Source organism: Rhinolophus ferrumequinum, chromosome 9, assembly GCF_004115265.2.
Source record: "Rhinolophus ferrumequinum isolate MPI-CBG mRhiFer1 chromosome 9, mRhiFer1_v1.p, whole genome shotgun sequence".
Classification (NCBI taxonomy): domain Eukaryota; kingdom Metazoa; phylum Chordata; class Mammalia; order Chiroptera; family Rhinolophidae; genus Rhinolophus; species Rhinolophus ferrumequinum.
Window position 1 is genome coordinate 49,362,052 of NC_046292.1, and position 18,507 is coordinate 49,380,558.

General features: G+C 35.8%; 1 protein-coding gene across 1 annotated transcript in view; it reads right to left on the reverse strand.

Moving 5' to 3' along the window:
• The window catches only part of C9H1orf141 (chromosome 9 C1orf141 homolog), a 34,365-nt gene that overhangs the window by 13,364 nt on the left and 2,494 nt on the right, over positions 1–18,507 (reverse strand). The window contains exons 2-5 of the mRNA XM_033115153.1: positions 16,965–17,066; positions 13,789–13,880; positions 11,224–11,384; positions 4,663–4,775 (exon numbers count right to left, since the gene is read on the reverse strand). Coding sequence (XP_032971044.1) covers positions 4,663–4,775; positions 11,224–11,384; positions 13,789–13,863 — 349 coding nt within the window. The 5' untranslated portion in view covers positions 13,864–13,880; positions 16,965–17,066. The remainder of the gene's footprint in view (positions 1–4,662; positions 4,776–11,223; positions 11,385–13,788; positions 13,881–16,964; positions 17,067–18,507) is intronic.

The window sequence follows — 18,507 nt, forward strand, 5'->3', positions numbered from 1 at the left end:
ATAAAGCTTTTGATTACTTACTGCTATATTATAAAGGTGTATCTTCTTGGGAAAAGTTAGATTTCTAAATAAAGCAATCATACTTGACAAAGAAATCATTTCATTAATTCCTTTGAAAAGAGAAATATTCCCCTCAACCTCAATACCTCCATCTCCAATTATGAGTTTTATTAATTTGGATTATCATTTAATGGATTTCCTTAAAGTGGATAAAATGTAGGGTGTCAAGCATACCGTCTTTGGATTTAGATAGCCTGGGACCAAAACCTACTTTTTTGTGTGTGTGAGGTATGGAGCCTTAGGAAAGTTATTTAACCTCTCTGAACCTTAGTTTTCTTATCTGTTAAGTGGAAATAATAGTACTTATCTTAATAGTACTTATCTTATCTTAATAGTACTTATCTTAATAATAGTACTATCTTGTGAAGATGAAATGAGATAATAGATGTAACAAACTGAATACAATTTTCATTCAGTCAATAGCTATTTGTTGATCACATATGCCAAACACTAGTGTTGGACTCTGGAATTGTGATTTCTGCCCTACGATGCATATATTTTAGTGCGTAATGCAGAAAATAATCAATTAAAGAAACAAAGGAGTGAATAATTATAAATTGAGATACATGTTGTGACAGTAATAAACAAATTTTGGTGAGGGCAAATAATAGTGAGAGGTATAATTAGATAGGGTAGTTGTTATGTACTAAATGTTTGTGTCCCTCCCAAAATTCGTATATTAAGGCTCCAGTCCTCAGTGTGACTGTATTTAGAGGTGGACTTTTGGGAGGTAATTAGGTATAGATGAGGTAATGAGGGTGGAGGCGCCAAGATGGGATTAATGCCCTTATAAGAATAGACATAAGAGAGATGATCTCTCTCTGCCATGTGAACACACAGCAAGAAGGTGGCTGTCTGAAAATCAGGAAGAGGGCCCTCAGCAGAACCCGACCATACAGGCACCCTGATTCAGACTTCCAGCCTCCCAAACTGTGAGAAATAAATATTTGTTGTTTAAGTCACCCAGGTTATCATAGTTTGTTATAGCAGCCTTAACTAAGAGAGAAATTGGTACCAAGAAGTGGGATGCTGCTGGAGCAAAATATGAAAGTGGCTTTGGAACTGGGTATTGGGTAGAGGCTGAAAGAGTTTTGATGTGCATGCTAGAAAAACCCAATATGGCCAGGAAGGGATTTTAAAGACAACTCTGGTGAGAACTCAGAAACAAAGAGGAGAGCTGTAGAGAAAGCTTCTATCTTCTTAGAGAGTACATACTCATGTGCATAAATGTTAGTAGAAATATGGATGGTAAATGCCATTCTGATGAGGTCTCAGACAGAAATGAAGAACATTATTATCAGAGAACGGAAAAAGTGTATCCTTCTTATAAAGTGGCAAAAAACTTGGCTGAATTATGTTTGTGTTTTAGTATTTTGTGGAAGGTAGAACTTGTGAGCAATGAAACTTGATATTTAGCTGAATTTTCTAAGCAAAGTGTTGAAGGAGCAGTGAGGAGCAACCAAGTTTGGTTCCTCCTCACTGCTTGTAGTAAAATGGAAGAGGAGAGAAATGAATTGAAGACAAATTTGTTATATAAAATAAAACAAAAACAAAAGAAAAACAGAACTTAAAAATTTGGAAAATTCTCAGTCTGTCCATATTACAAAAAATGAGTATGTTCAAAAGTTAACACAAAGGGTGTGGTGAACCGACCATTTGATAAGGAGATTGGTATGAGTATCAACCACAGACCTAATCAGCCACCCCAGCAGAGACACTGCCCGTTTGAACTGCAGGGGATGAAGATGGGATAAAACCAAGGAAGGCTGTTGGACTTCTTGGGATTTAAAGGATAGGACCATAGAGCTATTTGTTGCAAACATGCAATGCTTCAAGACAAGGGAAGAATGGCTATGAAGGCAATTTTTCAAGTCTACGAAGCCTGCCTCCTCAGTTTCAAAAGTGGAGGCCATTGCCTCAGTTTTAACAGACCAGACAGCTTCCATCTAAAGCCTTGGGAGTAGGGCTGCCTGAAGCCTTGGGAGCACAACTCCCACTGGGCAAAGCCCTGGGGATGGGATCCCCGCCTAGCAGAATCCTGGGGGTGTTCTGACCCCACCCAGAAGAGCTGTGGGGGAAGGACGTCTGCTTCAGTGGGTGCAGAAGACAGAGCATTGAGCCAAAGAGGATTATTCTTGAGCATTAAGGTCTCAGGAAGTTTGCCTTACTAGGTTTTCAACTTACTTGGAACCCATTACCCTTCCTTCTTCCGCATTTCTCCCTTTTGGAATGGGATTATCTATCCTGTGCCTGTCCCATCTTGTATTTTGTAAACACATAATTTGTTTGGTTTCAGAGGTTCACAGCTGGAGAGGAATTTGCTTCAGGATGAATCTTTACCTTGAGTCACCCCCATATCTGATTTAGATGATATTTAGATGAGACTTTAGCCTTTAATAATAACATAAAATTTATTATGGTAGTAAAGTAATTAAAGTGTTTCAAATTCAATCCTAAAGAAGATAGTGGGGGGGAGGGTGAGGGGATTGGAGGGCAGTCGGTGACCACAGGATGGCCACGGGTTTCAAAATTAATCTGAGGAACGTAATTTGGTGGTTACCAGAGGGTAAGGGGGTTGGGGGGTGGGCGATGAGGTGAGGGGGATCAAATGTATGGTGATGGAAGGGGAGCTGACTCTGGGTGGTGAACACACAGTGTGATTTATGGATGATGTGATACAGAATTGCACACCTGAAGTCTATGTAATTTTACTAACAATTGTCACCCCAATAAATTTAAAAAATAAAATTAAAAAAAAAAAGAAGATAGGAGAGGACAGAAAAAGAAGTGTAGAATTAACAGAACAGATAGAAGAGACAAAATAAGATGGCGATTTACATTCAAAAACATCAATGATTACAGTAGACTAAACGTTCCATTTCAAAGACAAGATTATCAGCATGGATTTTAAAATCTAACAACTTGATGTCTATAAGAGATAAATCTAGATCATAATGTTACAGAACAATGGTAATAAAATGATGGAAAAAAATATACCATGCAAATGTTAGCCAAAAGAAAGGTGGGGTAACTATAGTAATATTGGATAAGATGACTATCGCTCATAAAGAAAAAGAGTTCAATTCACTAGAAATATAATAATTCTAAAATTTTATGTAATTAATAACATGACCTAAACAATATTAAAAACCTGTAAAGCAAAATTTGACAACACTATATAAATTAGAATAAATAAGTCTCAAATTTCTCAGTAATTGACAACAAATAAGCAGAAAAAAATCACGAAGGATATAGAAAAGTTGAAAACACAATGAACAAATTTGACTTAAAAGACGTATTTAGAACACTGAACCAAAAAGCTGCAGAATATACATTATTTTGAAGCATATACAAAGAATTTATAACAATTGACCATATATACTGGGTAACACTGCAAGTGTTAACTAATTACACCAGACTGAAATTATATGAAGTGCATCCCCAAACCACAATGTAATTGTGCTAAAAAGTAATAATCAAAAGATACTTAGAAAAGCCTCATATATTTTCAATTAAGACATATACTTTTAAATAACCAATGGGTCAAAGAAGAAATCATAATGGAAAATAGAAAACAGCCATGATACCCTCGAAGATCACGGTGGGAAGACTTACTCTATCAGATATCAAGGGTTATTTTAAGTTACAGAAATTATTGTGTGGAATTGATGTAGAAATAAACTAATATAATAAAACAGAATAAGAATCCCAGAAGAAAGAGCCCAGAGCATTAGGAAATAAATACCCTTTTTAATATCATGCTAGGATAGTGGGTATTCACATGAAAAAAAATTAAATTGGATCCTTACATGACATAAAATTTAATTCCAGGTAGACTTTAGAGCTAAAGGTAAGAAGAATTAAAATTAAAATATTTTGCAAGATAAATAGGAGAAGATCTTCATGACCACAGAATAGGTAAAGATTTCTTAAATATGGTACAAAAAGTACTAATGGGGAAAGATTTGGTATATTTTACTTTATTAAAATGAAAGACTTCTCTTCATCAAAAAGACACCATAAAAGAAAAAAAAGACACCATAAAGAGAGTGAAATTAAAATCCAGAGAAAAGGGGAAGATATTCACAACACATAAAACCAACAAAGAACTAGTAACCAGAATACATAAAGAAATATATATACACACACACACACACACACACATATATATACATATATACTATATATATATATATTTAGCAACATGTCCACATATATGTATACATATTGCTATATACTTAGCAACATGTTCATACTTGATTGTTTTTTAAACAGTAGCAAGGAAACTCTTAGGGTAGAACTGAAAAGAAACTCAGAGATATTCTTTCTAGAAAAATATTTAAACATAAAAACACATTCTTAATTTGTGTATTATATAAATTGTCTATTCTGATACTTAACATCTTTTCTTCTTAGGAAATACTTTATAGCTCACTAAAATCTTTCACACTGCAGTGATAACTCATATACTTTCAAGCAAAGGCTTTCAACAGACATCGCATCATCAAGAATTTTTATGACACTGATTAATAAATGCTAAAGTATATGATAAAAATACTCATTGATAAATCAAAGAAGTAAATATGCTATACAAAACATTACCTATTGACTTGCTTTCTTGATTTTTTATATTTGTTGGTACAAAGTGTGGTCCTAAATTTAACTTTTCAAAATCACTCTTTCTAGGTTTAGGCTCATTTTTGAAGGAGACATACCTGGAAGAAATAAAATTAATCTAAATTAAAATAATCAGAAAATTTATAAAACTAATCTAAAAAACAAATTTGGATAAATGTGGTAAAGTCTCAGTTACAGGAAACAGAATACCTTCCCCACAAGGCTGGGATGATTATAATAATAGCAGCTGCCTTTAATTGAATACTTACCATGTGCCAGGTGTTGTGCAGAGTCCTGTACTTCTATTTTTCTCAGTTAATGTTTCCACAAACATCCACCAATATTTGGGGCTAGACATTTCCCCATCCCCCTAAATAGCAGCAGAAAACTGTAGTGGGGGGGAGTGTTATAGTGGCGGGGGTTCAGAATTATTAGTCATTGACCTCACAGGGTCTGCTGTGGCTTTTCTCTATCTCATGAACGAGGGATGGGGCAGGGATACTTTCTCTACAAAGCTGATGAGGGGTTTCCTAAGGAATCACTGATAAAGACTGGTGCCTGCAAAAGATGGGATCTGCCATCTCACTCCTCAGTTGCACATCTATTAGACAGCATACTTGTTGCTTTGCCCCATGAAAAGAAGTTTGGAGAGGTTGAAATGAGGGGTGAGATCACACTACATCCCATTGTTTGCTCTGGTAATGATGCTTGAGTTCCTAGGGGGGCCAAATGGACACTAAGGTGATAACTAGGCTTGGCTATTTTGCTGGTCCCTCACCCAGATTGATGACTGCCAGGCTAGGGACCCTTATTAGAAAAAGTTGTGGAATATACTGGAGAGTATAGGAGTTGGAGGGAATTTGAAGAGGTGTAGCTGAAGGAGGCTCTCCTTAGTTGGGGAACTGGTCCCTCTACGGAACTCTCACTTGTGCCTCATTAGAAAGCTAGGCTCTTTTTTTAATTCATGCAATTACAAGGATTCAATTTCTTGAGGGCAAACACTATGTCTAGTAGAGAAATTCTGAGGCTCTACTTCCCTTGGGACAACCACCACCTCCCATCTTACCTTACCTCCAAATGCCTAACAGAGTGCTTACTACATAGTGGGCACATAGGAAAAACTTTTTTTAAAATTCAGATATAATTGATATATAACATTCTATTGCTTTTAGGTATACAACATAATGATTTGATATCTGTATATATTACAAAATGATTACCACAAGTTCATTAACATCCGTCACCACAGTTACAATTTTTTTCTTGTGATGAGAACTTTTAAGACCTACACTCTCTTAGCAAAAACAAACAAACAAACAGCCTAACACAGGTGAAACAGTTAAACTAATATTTTATTTTAGATATAAAAAAATCTATATTTATCAATGATTTTATAATTCTTGTGGTCAGACTTGAGGATTAAATATATATCTTTTAAAAAACTGGAACTATTTCATTTTTGTCTGTAACCAGAAACCATCTAAATAGTTTTTTAAAACTTTGAAGACACTCACCCTGACACAGCTTCACAGTGGTACTTTTATAAAAAGAGTTCTTTGGCTACATGCTCTAAAATGTCTACAATTACCAATTTTTTTATGTTTTCTTTTTCTTGTTGAGGCTATTTTTCCATTTATATTTTCTCAGAAGATCATCCATTATTACACTCATTTTTCAAAGCAGCTTAGTTATACAAAGTATTCATTATAATTATTCTAATTTCTTCTATATCCATAGTTATAGCTCTTTCCTCCTTACTAATATTGTGCCTCTATGTTGCCTGTTTTTTCTCTTCAATGTCTCAAATTATGATCATTTTAACTTTCTTTTGAGAGGTGTTAGATATACTAATTTTGAAAAATGCTTTAAAAGATTTAGTGTGTTGATGAGAGGAAGGCCAAAGTTTGGTGAAGGTATTGGGAAATGACAGCATTTTTTGGGGGGTGGGGTGGGTGGGGCCTTCAATAAATGCCCCCTACATGATTTATAGGAAATAAATTGTATTATTTATTCAGGTGGCTTCTTCTGCATGTCCTTAGAGGTAGGACTTAGGTTCAACTAGATTCTCAATGATGGTTGTTCTGTAGGTTAGTTGTAATTTTGATGTGGTCATGAGACGAGATGAGCACAGGATTTACCTACTCCGCCATCTTGACCAGAAATCAGACGTGGTTTTTTTTAATCCTTTTTCCCTGATTACATCTGTCCTTAAGATGCATATTTTCTAAAGTTTTCTTGTGTTTTCTCTCATAAATACACCTTATTAGGAGTCACCTCTTCTGATTGTCTTTATCTCCCTCCTTCATCTGAGTCCCCCTGTGATTTCTCCTTGACTACTCATTTGAGTGAGTGTGCATTCCTTCAGCCCTCTCTTCAGTGAGAGATAACATTCTTTTGCAGCGCATCAGTGGTAAATAAGCTGTCACAGGAGGGTCCCTTGATTGAGGGAGTGACAAATGAAGAGGCCACTAGAAATGGCTCTCAAACTTCTAGCTGTATATTGGAATCTCTGGGGTGCTTTGAAAAAATGTCCATGCTCAGATTCTTCCCCACTGGTAATATCATGACCTCTGGGATAGGGATTAGCATATTTTTCAAAGCTCTCAAGTGAGCAGCCACTGTTCAGAAACCCTGCTCTAGAGTCTCAGATTTCTCCAGGTATATGCAGTAAGTGGGAGCCCTCTTTTAGCTGCAGAGAAGGGAAAGTGTTTAGCCCAATAGTAACAGGCTTCCCAGAATCCTCATGGGGCCTTCAAGGAGCCTGTGTCCATGTAACTAAGAAATAGTGTGGGTAGTCGCAAGCAACGCATGAGTCTGTTTCCACTCATTTAAATGTCTCCCTCTTCTCTATCCTTCCTTCTCCCATCCTGCCCCACCCCACCCCGCGCCAGTTACCTATTAGAAGTCACACTTTACCTAAAATTTTGGAAGTGATTGCCATATGTACACGTGGCTCAAGTGTATCTCATTACTATCTTATTTTTAATGATTAGAATATATGACTACATGTTGCAAAACTACAGGTTATATTTTTGTTGTTGGGTGTTGTTGTTATTTTGAGTTCCTACTGTATGTTGGGGCATTTTAAGTTCTTCACCTACATTAATCCATTTAACTCTGACAACAACCCTATGGAATAATGCTATTATTATCCCCACTGTAAAGATGCAGAGACTGAGGCACAAAGAGGTTATATAACTTGTCCAAGGTTACAGAGAGTAGGAAGCAAAGCTAAGATACAAACCCGCAACTGGTCCATAAACCGTATCCTCTTAATCTCTATGCTAAGCTAATGTTATGCAGAGCATAAGACATGTAATGAATTTAAAGGGAGAAGGAATTTGGCCAATTAAATTTCACTATAGGCTGCAACTGTAGTCTCTATTCATATTTAATTACCTTTTCTGTATGCAAGTTTATCCTTTTGTCATAAAAGTATTTCTAAAAGCAATAGTCTTTTGACAGGTCTCAGTGTAGACATATTTTTAGGAAAATAATTCTTTTAACGAGAAGCCCCTATTAATTTAAAGGAAAACATTTTTAATCTGTCCGCTTGCCCCAAACTTATTCCTACTTCTTACGACTTTATATGTGGTAAAATTGATAATTTCACATGATAATCCAGTATGGAATGCTTAAGTGACGGAGAAATCACTTCATCTTTCTTTTAAAATTTCCTTATTCTAAGTAATTTTAAAAAGAGACTTTTGTTAAAATGAATATGGCTCTTTCATAAAAAGTCCAATTATAAGAAGTTGCAGTGAAGAGTAAATTAGGTGTTTATTGAGAAATCTTAAAGACTATATAGGGAAAGTACTGAGGGATATTTTTGAAAGATTATAAAACTCTCTGTTTATCAGGAAAGAAATCCTAGGAAGATCCTTCCAGCAAATTTTGGGTACTTGTGGCCATCACCTTTATCAGTTCCCATTTATCCAAGAAAAATGCAGCAATTCTGAGCTAATAATGACATTGAAAAGATATCTTTGGGAGTAACTGAGGAAGAAGCCCTAAGAATTTTAATGGTTCTCAATCCTAGCTTTACGTAAGACTCATCTGGGAGATCTTAAAAACAGTAATGCCTGGGCTCTAGTCCAAACTCATTAAAGTAGAATCCAATTATTTGAAAGCTCCCCAGGTAATACTGATATGCAGGGGTTGAAAATGACTATTCTGAAAGCAAAGCTCTGCTACAAATAAACCTGGGCAGTTTTATCAATTAGGTGATCACAGCACCACGTTGAGAGTTGCTCTGATATTCAGCAAGTGACGGAAAAAACAGGTATGGATGTTTGTATTAGGCCGCATGATTAGAGTGGGACACAAGCCAAAGCAGTGACTCATAGGGTGGTACACAGACCAGCGGCATCAGCATTACCTGGGAACTTACTAGACATGCAAATTGTCAGACTCCAGCCAACACCTACTAAATCAATAACTCTGCAAGTGGGGCTCAGCAACCTGGAGGGCTTTAACGAGCCCTCCACGTTTGAGAACCAGGGTGCTAGAGCAGTGCTTTGAGAGCATTAGTGTCCCTAGGAATCATTTGTGGGATCTTGTTGAAGCAGCTTCTGTCTGGCATGGGGTCAGAGATTCTGCATTGCCAAACAAGTTCCCAGGTGATACTGATGCTGCCAGATGGAAGACCACACTTTGAATAGCAAGAGGCTAGAGGTCAAAAAAGAAAGAAGCATGCAGTTACCAGAAAGTCTCTGGTCCAGGAAGTGGCAGTTACGACGTCAAGTTTAGGTTAAGCTGAAAGCTGTGTGAATTAGATGGGACCTCCTGGCTCAGTGTAGGAGTGAGGTTTGTGAGCACTGGTGGAGAGTCACATCTTAGTTATAATTAACAGGGATTAGAAGTCCAGGAGGTGCATCTCAAGATTTGGAGGCACTGAATCTATCCAACATAACCAATGTAACCAGCATATCATTCTGGATATGAAGATAGAAACGTTCTGTCTTATGCTCTGTTATTTAAGCAATGATTTTGTTATGACTAGAAAAGGACTCACTGCCAAGATGTGTTGCTTCCTGGAAGAGACAGTTTCCGGAGATACTATGAATCTAGGAAAAGGGTCAGATGTTCTGAGGAGCCCTTATAATTTTTTATGACTTCTTTTGCTGTGTAATGATATTTCTAAAACCCAAATCTGAATAAGCACTGCCCTGTTTAAACTCTTCAGTAGCTCCTCACTTCTTTCCCAGGCTCACCAGGCCTTTGGTGATCTGGCCTTTCCTTACCTCTTTAGCCTCAAATCTCTAGCCCACCTCTAGTCGTTACCCCATATCCTATTCAAGTCTGGCAACCCTGAACTACTTTTGTGCCTCAAATGAACTGGGCTTTCCTTTGCCTCTGGCTGGCCTTTGTTCATATTATTGCCTTGGCACGGAACATGTTGCCCTCCTTTCAATCTTGTTGTCTCTTCACTAACTCTCTGGGTTTCACCTGAGGTGCCACCTCCTCTAGGAGATGAGCTTCACGTTAGGAATCTCTCTGCAGCAACTGGTGTTTGCCTGTTCACTTATCTGAATCTCCCCCACCCTCTGCCGCCACTGAACTTTAATACACAGGGATACTTCGCTGTTGCTGTTATATCCCCAGAGCACAAGAGTCACTCAATCAATTCTAATAGGATAAAATCAATAAATGAAAATGACAGTACCATGTGATAGCAGAGCTATTGTTAACAAAGATAAACAAAAGTTATCTGTAAGGACTTTTTTTCCCTGAACTTAGTTCCGTGCCCTAGAAAAAACACTAAGTTGTATCAGAATGAGAATTTTTCAAGTATGAGTGAAATCTAGTATTATATTACATAGCAATTTAGGTTTTACTTCTGGACGTAGAAGACTAGGTGGTTTGGACCAGCTATGTTCCTGAGAACAACTAGAAAAAGTGGACAAAATGTTAAAACATTTGTTTAAAGATATCTGAGAGCGCCCTGAAAGCAGTAAGAAATTAAGACGCCAAGAGTGAGGAAAAGAGAGAAGCTCAGAAAGGTTCTATTGATTCTATATCTTAGTATTTCTTTTGTCTGGGCTCACCTCTACATTTCTGATGCCCAGAAAAATTATATAGCATTACATATACATATAAAATGTATATGTACTACACTGAGTATACAATGCCAATAAAAGACCCAGTGTAACAGACTATTCCTTGTAAGTACACAGAGAAACTTCTTACTTAATTTTCTAGATGGACATTTTTTAAGTGTGTGTAGTATACTGGTTCAAGTTTAAAATAAATCCTGACATTAATTTGTGGTAATATAATGCAGCTCAAGAAAAGTCTTTCTTTAAAAATTCAGAATTATAATTACTCTCTGCAATTACCATGTACAATAGTGAAATATTGTAATAAATATTTTACAAACTAGGAATATTCAAAATGCTAATCTAGTATGTTGTAGTTCATAACCATTATGAAATATACCCATGTTTGACAAAGCTTACATTTAACATAGACTGCATAATCTAAGACAAATCTAAAGTAACGCTTTAAAACTCCAAACTGAAAGTTTGAAGTAATTATGATGGTTACCTTTTTGTTTTTTTAATACCATGTGACTTGTTTTCTGTACTCTCTGATACTGTCTTAGATGTGGATGTAGCAATAATAGCCTCTTCAAATTCCGACTGATAATCAAATGTCAAGGGTGTAACTAAAGTCTTTTCCTTTATGTGACTCTGAAGATAGTTTTTCTGCAACAAAGCCAAAGTATAACACTGACAAAAAGAATACTTTTCACATAGGGAAAATCTTGTGTGGAAAGGACAAAAATAACCTCACTTTATACACACACACACACACACACACAAACACACACACACACAATTTATGCAGAGGTCAATAATGGAAAAATAATACAGACGGAAGTTGGGGGTCTTGTGTACCAACGTTTTTTATTTCATTGCTGTGTGACCTGAGCTGCCCTTTCTCATTTATGAAATGAGAGTGTTGGACTAGATAATCATGACGTTTCCCTCCTAATTCTTTGAAATTTAAGAATAACCTACGTATTTAGCAAAGATAATATTAATACATGGAGTTATTGGAAACATAGAGGCCTGTCTCTCCAACCTGTTCCTCTTCCTATCACCATGCACAGGGTGAATCACTCATTGACACTCATCTAATCGTATGAGCCGGAAACAGAGTTAAGAAAGCAATCAAAAGAGGACTTTGTTCAAATATTTACATAGATGGACTGAAGAGGAAAAAGGATATAGCTAAAGAGTGAGTGAAGGAGCCAAAAATTTTCTCTAAAAAATTCTCACAGCACAGAGGAATGGAGAGAGAAAAAAATTGAAAGCAAGTCAAAGTACATGGGAACTTTTGCGTCTGTCAAAGAAGGATTAAACACTACGGGAATTGCCTTCTTGTTGTAAACAACCAGAAAACCAGACAAAATATATGCAAACAACTGTAAGCAGGCATTAGAAAACAAGCAGAACAGGACTGTGACCCCTGAAAATGGGAAACAAATGAGGTAAGTCCCACAATAGCCCAGCTTACTTCTTGGAGGCAGTTTCCAGGCTGAGGCACAGAGAGGGACAATTCAAAGCAAATCTTGTGGCCTTGACCTTGTTGAGTTTAAGAGAAAGATTGCGCCAGCAATCACACTCTTGGGTATTCACTCCAGAGAAATAAAAATTTATGTTCATTCAAAAACCTGTACACAAATATTCACTTTCTTTTATCTTTTTTTTTTATCAGCTTTATTTTGAAAAACAAAATATTGAAAACAACCCAAAAGTCCTTCAATGGGTAAGTGAAACTTTGTACATCCATGACAGAATACTATTCAGCAACAAAATTTATATATTATTTATAATAATAGAGCTCATAAAACTTAGATGGACCTCAAGGGTATTATGCTTAGTGAACGTCAATGTCACAATTTTAAACACTGAATGATTCCATTTATACAGCATTCTCAAAATTACTATGGAGATGGAGAACAGAGGGACAGAGACGGGGAATGGGGTGGGGGTATGGATACAAATACAAAGAAGTAACACGAAGGAGTTCTATTATGGTGATGGAAATGTGCTGTATCTTGACTGTGGTGGTGGTTACACAAATCTATAATGGGATAAAATTGCTTAAAACTACCCATACAAATGACCAAAGGAATGCTGAAAACTATTACATAAATAAACTTTGTAGTCTGGTTAACAGTAATATAACAGTGTTGTCCGTATTGGTAGTGACTCATACTGGTTTTGATATTGTACAATTTTATACCCTTATAGATTTATGTAAGCAGCACCATAGTCAAGAGACAGCACTATATATCAATCACCACTGGGGGCAACTGGGTGAAAGGTAAATGGGACTGTACTATTTCTGCAACTTCCTGTGAATGTAACTATTTTAAAATAAAAATTTTAAAAAACAAAAATAGCAATTACCAAAGTGATTTATATATTGTTATTTCATTTTTTTTGTCACTTAAAAAGCAAATAGAAGGATTCCACCTTCATAAACATGTTCCTTCACGTAAGAGTTCCTCTCTGTGGTGTCTTTGATTTTTCAGACTGTGTGTGCTTATATATGCCTCATTTATTCACATTGTTATATTATTTTGCAAGTCTTTGTGTGATCAAATTACATTGCTCATATGTGCTAAAAACGCGGTTTTTGATGACTATGTTCTTTATTAATATTTTATATTGAATTTCATAAGAGTTTCACCTTTTTACTTTAATTTCTACAAAACTTAATTATTTCTAATTTGGTAACTATACCAAATATTTTCTTTCTTTTAATAAACCAACAAATAATTTTTAATATGTTTAACACATTAGTAAGGACTATAAGTATAGTCACATTTACTATTTGACTGCCTGGAATTTTTCTTTTTTAATCTTAAGCAGTTTAGATATATCATATTCTAATACAGCAGCTATCAATAAGTTACCTTGTATATCTAATTCATTCTTTATAGTATTCACTTACATAGATGATTCTTTCAATTAATATAATTGTTTTTTACAAATTATACCTTCACATTAATGCATCATTAAAAAATAATTATTATTCACATTTGAAATGATGACCTTTCAATAATCAAATTAAATTTTAGCTTTTATTTTTACAAACCTTTATTCTTCTGGCCAAGAGTATCTTTGCTTGCTCATCCAGAACATCTAACTTCTCTAAGATTTTTTGTGCCATTGTCAGTCAGTAAATTCCTATTTAAAAAGGAGAAAGAGGAAGATCTCTAAAACAATTTAAACATATAATGGATTATTTAGGCATAAGTTAAGAAGCTCACCTTTAAATTACTGTTTTAAGTAAAGAATAAAACTATGTAGATCATAGAATAAATCATAGAATTGTAGAGGTACCCAAGTATTTTTGATGGAAGGTCACATGATCAGAACTCCCAGATGTGTGTGGATCCCAGGAATTTTTAAACGTATGATGAAGGTGATTTGAAGAAAGTTCAAGATTACCATATGAGAACCAGACATGACACATACTTCAAGGACATTCAGCTTGATTTGTGTCTGTTTTCTTTCTTTTTGTTGTGATATAATTTTAATGAAAGTAAATATGAAGAGCTCACATTTATATAATCAATTGCATTCAAACTAAATTGGTCAATGATCCAAGACTGGTAACATGGCACTTAGAAGGCAATCAGTCACACAGAGGAACAGCAGCCAAGCTGGTTAGGTCCTATTTCCATACCTAGTTCATATTTTCTAGTTAATTAATATTACTGCAAATTTCATTTGAGGTCAGGTGGTCCATTTTAGGCTTGGGGAACTGAATGTTAGATATGAGGAAGTAGTCAAATTTATTTTTATTTTTTGATTGAAAAATTAAAAGCCACAAAGTACCTTTCAATGTAATACAAATAGCTAGGGGCAGAATGGAGGCAAGGATCAGAATATTAACCCAAAGCTTCCTCTATTTATTTTTAAAATTGAGTAGATGATTATTAATTCAACATAGTTTTGTTCAGTGAATTGAATAGGTGCCAGGGGCATTTAAGTGTAAAAATTATATGGTTCATAGAAAGTATTGAATTCATCAATATTTCTAAAAATATCAATGTCCACACTAAGGTTCTTTGTAGCTCACAAAATCTATGCTATTTCTCTCATGTTGTATTATTCAATCAACATCACACAAAGAAAATAATACATGAAAAGACAAGGATTTAGCATTCTACGTTAAAAGTTCACATTATTTTGTACTTAATTTCTTTTAGCTCTCTTTTCTACCCTCTTTCCTCACCACACATTGCCCTGGGTGTGAATTCCTGGTTCTCTGAGAATGCCTTCCCATTCCTGCTTGCCCTCTGCTATTATGCTACATCCAGACACTCCACCTCCACTCCATGATGTAGTCCAATGTGACAAAGGACTTTGTCTGGGCCATTGGGCTGCAGGCAAATAACCTGCCTTGTTCTGAACCACATAACTTAGGATACAGGTCAGGAAGGGGAGATGCAAGAAGATTGTCAGTACAGTGCGAATGCCTAAGACTGAGTCTCTTACAAGAGAGTGGGGGACAGATTTTGGAAGAGAATATAGATTAGCTGAACATCATGGACTGTCTTTTCAGACCCAGGAACCAGCCCTCTCACATGTCCAAAAAACAACTAAAGGAACTTTATTACAATAGTTTCTGTGTTTCCCTGAAACAAAATATGAGTTCAGGGGGGTGGGCAATGTTCCCATATTTCTCACCAACTTCTTTTATTGGGGACAAAAATTTCTATTTCTCAATAAGAGATAGAATGGTAAATAATTGGAAGAACCAGTATATTGAAGTGACTGAGTCTCCGAGTAAAGGGAAGGTATAAATTACATGAGGGACAGCTGAGACATGCTGCTTACTTGTGAGAGGGAACAGAAAGCAGGTCTTTTTAAAGAGTAAGGTGTCTTACACCTTTTAGTTTTAGAGTCCTTCATCTTCAACAACACATCACACATACCGTGTTTCTCCGAAAATAAGACCTAGCCGGATAATCAGCTCTAATGCATCTTTTGGAGCAAAAATTAATATAAGACCCGGTATTATTATATTATATTATATTATATTATATTATATTATATTATATTATATTATATTATATTATACCGGGTCTTATAGTAAAATAAGACTGGGTCTTACATTAATTTTTGCTCCGAAAGATGCATTACAGCTCATTGTCCAGCTAGGTCTTGTTTTCGGGGAAACAATTTTCGGTATTAAGATGCACCAAAAATCCCATTTTACACACAAACACACACACAGTTGTAATTTTTTAAAAAATTTATGTTTTTGATTTAAAATTATTTTGCTATGAGTAAATTATTTAACTATGATATAATTTCTGGCAAATCACTGTGCATATCATGAATTTTTGTGAAATGAGAAAAACTAACTGACGAATTATTTTTGAGGGTCAATGAGAATTTTATGAATACTAAATTTGACAGTTAATGAAATTGACAGATTGTTATTAGTTTTACTTTTGCAGTTTTATTTTCATATTTTGGAGCCTTTTTTTTCAGTTTGCAAATTGTTTCCCTTGGACTTTGGCAATGTGCCAATGGTTCCTAATGGACGAATAGCCCTGGAAGAAAGTGGAGGTGAGGAAACACCATGGATTAACTTGCTTGCTTTCATCATCATACCAAGCGTGCCAAGGACCTAACTTGTGTCTCTTCAAATAAATGCTGAGAGCAAAGGAAAATCAGGTCTAATAGAATGGTGTATCTCAACGGCTTTGCCTGAACTAAAATACTAATCTATTAACGCAAAATGTATCAAGACTACATTAAGTGCTTCTCAATAAGACCCGTTTTTCAGTCTTTTCTTGATTCAATCTTTAATGTCTACTTTAAACCAGCATATTTCATACTTCTACTTCATATTTCTACTTCTATGGGCATATGTTCTACTTCATTATTCTTTTTCTATGAGCATAGATTATCATTTGATGATGAACATTTATTTGTTCATTTGGCCACTGGCTACCGAAAGGTATTACATGAAAGACATCGTGCTAGAATTCTATCACATTTACTGAGAAAGTTGCCACTGGCAGACATTTTTCTTTGTGACGTCTGCCTTCCTAGCAAGGCAGATGGCCTCCAAACACCACCAATTTCACTAAGAAAATAGAGACCATCAGGTAAGAACTTCATCAACTTTTACCTCTAATACCAAAGTCTTTTCTGTATCCATTGCCATCTTAGCTATATTTTAGTTTTAATGGAAGTGTTGCCGCTTCCATCCAAAGCGAATTACTCCCAATATACTTTAAACTCTCCTACCTCTTGCCTCCTTAAAGAGTTATTTGAATTGGTTGTCCTCTCTCTTCTGTATGGGTCATCTTTTTTCTTTACCAGTTTCTTCTCCTTAGCATGCTGTCTCTTCTATTAAAAAAAAAAATTATTCCCCTGACACTACTAGCCATTATTCTTGCTCTTCTTCCCTTTATTGCCAAATTTCTTAGTATCAGTCTATACTTTAGGGTTCCTAATTTCTTATATCCCTTTTCCTTCTCAATCTACTATCATCTGACTTCCGTCTAAACTATACCGCTAAATCTGCTTTTATAGGGCACCAGGGTCACCATCTTATAAATTAGTGGACACTTTTCTGTCCTTCTTTACCATATTTGAGTGTTTACAACTTTTGCTGATGTTACCCATTGCTTTCTATGGATCTCCCTTCTTTTGGTTTCTATGACAACAATCACATCTTCTTACCTTCTCTGAAGATTCCTTGTCAGTGTCTTCAACTTGCTCTTCTTCCGTAGATTACTGCCTATATACTACTGTTCCTAAACGCTCAGGCATCTCTTCCATTATTCCATATATTCCTCAGGATGACCTCCCAAATCCATAGTTTATCTACCACCATCTATTTCCAAACATAATCTCCCGTTGAGTTCCAAATCTATATACCTAGCTCAATCCAGATTTCCCACAGGTAGCTCAAATATAGGCCTAAAAGTAAACCCATCTTTCCTTGCCCACAGCCAAAAATCTTTTCCAACCTTTATTATCACATCAGTTACCTCTTAGGCATCCAGTCCATAAACTTAGGAGTTGTAATGGTTCTTAATCCTAGTTACACTGCAGAATGAATTTAAAATCTTTCAAATACAATTCCCAGTTGTCACCTCAGGCCTGCTAAGTCAGGATTTCCACAGGTGAAGACTAGGGATCTATATTTTTAAAGCTATTCTCATACAGCTGTTCCCCAAACCAGGATTTGGCCATCACTCTTCTAGAAAACTCTCTCTTAACCCTTCCCTAAATATACAATCACTTTCTCTTATATAGGATATATCCAACATATGTGTTTATATTAGTTTTTCTCCTCTTATCCATTCACAATGCTATTGCTTCAGTTTAGGATTCTTTAACTTGCTGTCTGGATTATTGCAATAGTTTCAAAATACGTCTATACATTTGATCCATTCTATCCTTCACATTTGTCGGATTTTTTTTTTTTCCAGAAAAATACAATCACATGCCTCTGTGATTAAAGCTTCAACCCATACCTACAGCTTTCAGGACAAAAGTCAAGCTCCTTGATTTATCATGCAAGTCTCATGGTTTGGTCTCTGACTAAGTCTTTAACCTCATCTGCCTCTTCCTCATGTATACTTGACATCCCAGTCCTAATGAACTTGCAATTCCTCAACTGTGTTGTATATTCTTTCACTGGTTGCTTTGCATTTGCTGTTCCCTCTCCCTACAATGCTGTTCTTCCATTCCCTACATTTCTAAGTCCTATTCATCCTTTAAGACTCAACACAAATAACACCTCTGGGGGGAAGTTTTCCCTGATACACTAGGTCCAATG